This window comes from Malurus melanocephalus, unplaced genomic scaffold, assembly GCF_030028575.1.
Source record: "Malurus melanocephalus ecotype Western Australia unplaced genomic scaffold, MMel_1.1 scaffold_288, whole genome shotgun sequence".
In the NCBI taxonomy this organism is placed as follows: Eukaryota; Metazoa; Chordata; class Aves; order Passeriformes; family Maluridae; genus Malurus; species Malurus melanocephalus.
This window is the reverse complement of record NW_026623520.1, coordinates 252,689-255,848: the sequence shown is the minus strand read 5'-3', so window position 1 is coordinate 255,848 and position 3,160 is coordinate 252,689. Positions and strand designations below refer to the sequence as shown.

The following is a 3,160-nucleotide window of genomic DNA, read 5'->3' as shown; positions in this document are numbered from 1 at the left end:
CCCACCAAAACCCAAACAACAAAAGAAAGAAAAACAAAGATAAAAGACCAGGGAAAAACCACCATCATCTTGCACCAGCTGTCGTCGCTGGTGGAAATGCCTGCAGGTACTTACCACTGCAAAAACAGGAGACACRCTGGCTAGGGTGGCTTGGGAGGTCTCATTGGTGACATGTCGGTAAAATTTACCTACGGGAAGACAAGACAGCTCTACTTCCAGCACACCACACTCGGCCTTGAGCTGCGCCGTGCCCCGCTCCCAGGCACCGGCACACGCGTCAGGCAGCGCCGGTCACGACAAGGCCCCGACCAACCCGACACCGCCCGGCCCGGCGCCGCTCCCAGCGCACTGCCCCTGCCGGAGCGGAGCAGTCCCACTCGGCACAGCACGATCGCGCTGCTCACCCGTCCAGCGCAGCCCGCGGGCCCCCGGCGGCACCGCTGCCACGGCGGCGGGCAGGTCCCAAGCGCGGCTCGGCGGCAGCCCCGGAGCGACCCGCGGGTGGGACCCGCCGCCTGCCGCGCCCGCCCAGCCGCGGGCAGCGCAGCAGCAACAGCCGCCGCTCAGAGCGCGGGGGAGCAGCGCGGCCCCACGCAGCATCGACCCCGCTCGGCCCCTCCGCCCGGCACCGCTCCCGGCGCGCAGCCGCGGCGAGGGAGGAGCGCCGGGGTGACGGAGGGCGCCGCCGCAGCCTGGGAGGAATGCGGTCACAGTAGCGTCGCCATGGGGGCAGGAGCGGGGCAGGTTCTCGTTGGCTGCAGGCTGAGCCGGTGGCGGAAAGACGTATCCGGCCGAGCTGCTTCTGTATCTCTAAAGTTTCTGAGGTAATATAGGTTATATCCAGTGGCGCCTGAAAGTTCATRGCCATTGTTTTATACGTGCAAAAAGCCACAGTTATAAACACAATTTATAGTGTTGGCTTTCGCAAATATTAGGATGAGTGATATGTGTACAATGCTGCCTTTTTTTTTGCATAAGTAGCTTAGTTATGCAGACACAGTGGTAAAATCATCACTGATGGGTTTGTTTTTCTTTTGTAACTCAGATCTAGAATACTTGTGGTTAAACTGAAGTGTTATGGCTTGTGTCTGAAACATTTCCATAAAGGAAGTTTTTCATATTATAGCAAAACTATACCAAAGTTGCGAAGAAAGTCACCAAAAAGCCTGAATGAGGCAGTGGTCCTTAAAGATAAGAAGCAGCTCAGAGCTGGGAAAAAGGACGCATACATTCACAAAGAGATCATGATGCTTAGCACCTTTGGGGCAGGAGGCCATCGACCCAGGGCTATCAACTGCCAGGCCAGCACAGACCCTGACAGCGAAAGGTTGGGGGTGGGTAGAAAGAACAGAGGCTTTGGGATGTGTAGTGAAAAATCTCTAGTCAGAGCTCGCCCTCTGCTGCGCAAAGGAGCCTGGCTGGTGGGACCCCCCGACCTTTTGATGGGCTTATCTGAATGGACAGCTCAGGGGCCCCTGCTACGGACACTTCCTCATCAACAACTGTCATCTACTGAAACCACRGAACAGGGGGCTACACCGGAGGAGGTGCCATGCTGAACAGTTCCTGGGAAAGTTTGAAWATGCAGAAATGTCTATGAATAGGCATTAAGCTGATGCAATACGAAATGTATTTAAAGATGTCTCCTGTCAATAGCAGGTATGCCTTTGGCAGATAACCAAGCACCCGGCGCCATATCCTTTTGATTTTATGTACCCTATTGTCATTTATTAAAAYCTTTTAAATTTTAACAGGACGGTGAACCTTGTTTTTCACAGCAACAATCCTTCTCACCACCTTTTCACCCAGCCTATGTTCAACCCCACTGAAATTAACTGAAATTTTGTACATTGCTGTTTGTGAAAATGGGAAAAACTCGAAGAACCCTGTGAAGCTCACCTRAGCTTCTTTAATGAGGTAGGTTCTAATTGAAAATCCAATTAAATGGATAACTCTTCCCAAAGACATAAGTGCTCTTGAAGTTCCAGCTCCAGCAGCACTCCTAACGCAAGCACACCTTACTGTGGCTGGGATTTTCCCTGCCGCATTTGGCGATTTCTTGATTTTTGCTTCTAAAATGGGGGGGAGGTGGTGGTGTCCAAGTGAAGAACAATTTTGTCCCCAGCAAACATCTTGGAATTAAATTTCCTTGCCCTACTTCTGTATCTAAAATAAAGACAGCCTAGTTGGTTGAGATGTAGCAGTTTAATTWGCAGCATTCCAGCTTCCACTATTATGTATTTTTTTTTAAACTGCAGCCTTCATGTGCTAAAGGGTAATACAGGTACCAGGGTTATCATTCCTTTGGCTTGTTCTGCTGAAGTGTGTAATCGGCTTRGAGGCAAAGCCTAGATCCAAACCCTGCAGAGGGACATGTTATCAGCATGTACTTAGAGTACTCATTAATCTTTATCGGGGAAACAAAAAAGGAAGTGATTAATGAAATGAACCATGCAGTGTGGCTGCTCCAAGAGGGAGGCTCACATCTAATCATTGGTGTGAGTTTTGAAAGCAAGGGTGTCACCAAACAGGACAAAAGAAACTTACCCAACACCAATTTGATGTAAATAAGCAGAGACGTCTTTATTTTGGTGCTGGGAACACACAGGATTACTCCTCCAAACATGTTCCACTTAGTAAACAAAATCCATCCATTTTATATACCTTTTCTGCCAAGTCATTGCTATGTAAGTTTACATACTACGCATAATATGTCCGCTATTAATTTTTATTTTACAATAATTGGTTTTGCTATTTATAGAACTTAATATTCCTACCCAAAGATAATCATTGGTCATCTCTACTGAGCTCTATTGATTGGATTCCTTAATATTCAAATCAAGATGGGAAGGGTAGGGTTTTGTTTCTGAGCAGCATAACTGGTGTGCATTACTGTCTCCATAGTGTCATGGACAAAACATAAGAAATCCAGTAACTTCTTGGTGAGCATGTTTGCATGTTTTAAGCACAACACTCCTGACCTTATATTTTACAACATTCTGCTTGTAATCATAACTCTTTTACATTATTAAATCAATTATTTTGTCAGAATATTTACAACAGCACTTTCCTTTCCTTTCCTTTCCTTTCCTTTCCTTTCCTTTCCTTTCCTTTCCTTTCCTTTCCTTTCCTTTCCTTTCCTTTCCTTTCCTTTCCTTTC

At 47.7% G+C, this 3,160-nt stretch overlaps 1 protein-coding gene across 1 annotated transcript in view; it reads right to left on the bottom strand.

Annotated features, from left to right (window-relative positions):
• Nucleotides 1-629, bottom strand: part of MRS2 (magnesium transporter MRS2) — a 12,173-nt gene extending 11,544 nt beyond the window's left edge. The window contains exons 1-2 of the mRNA XM_057376718.1: nucleotides 405-629; nucleotides 115-188 (exon numbers count right to left, since the gene is read on the bottom strand). Of these exons, the coding sequence (XP_057232701.1) occupies nucleotides 115-188; nucleotides 405-600 (270 nt within the window). The 5' untranslated portion in view covers nucleotides 601-629. The remainder of the gene's footprint in view (nucleotides 1-114; nucleotides 189-404) is intronic.
• Between the last annotated feature and the right edge of the window lie 2,531 nt (nucleotides 630-3,160).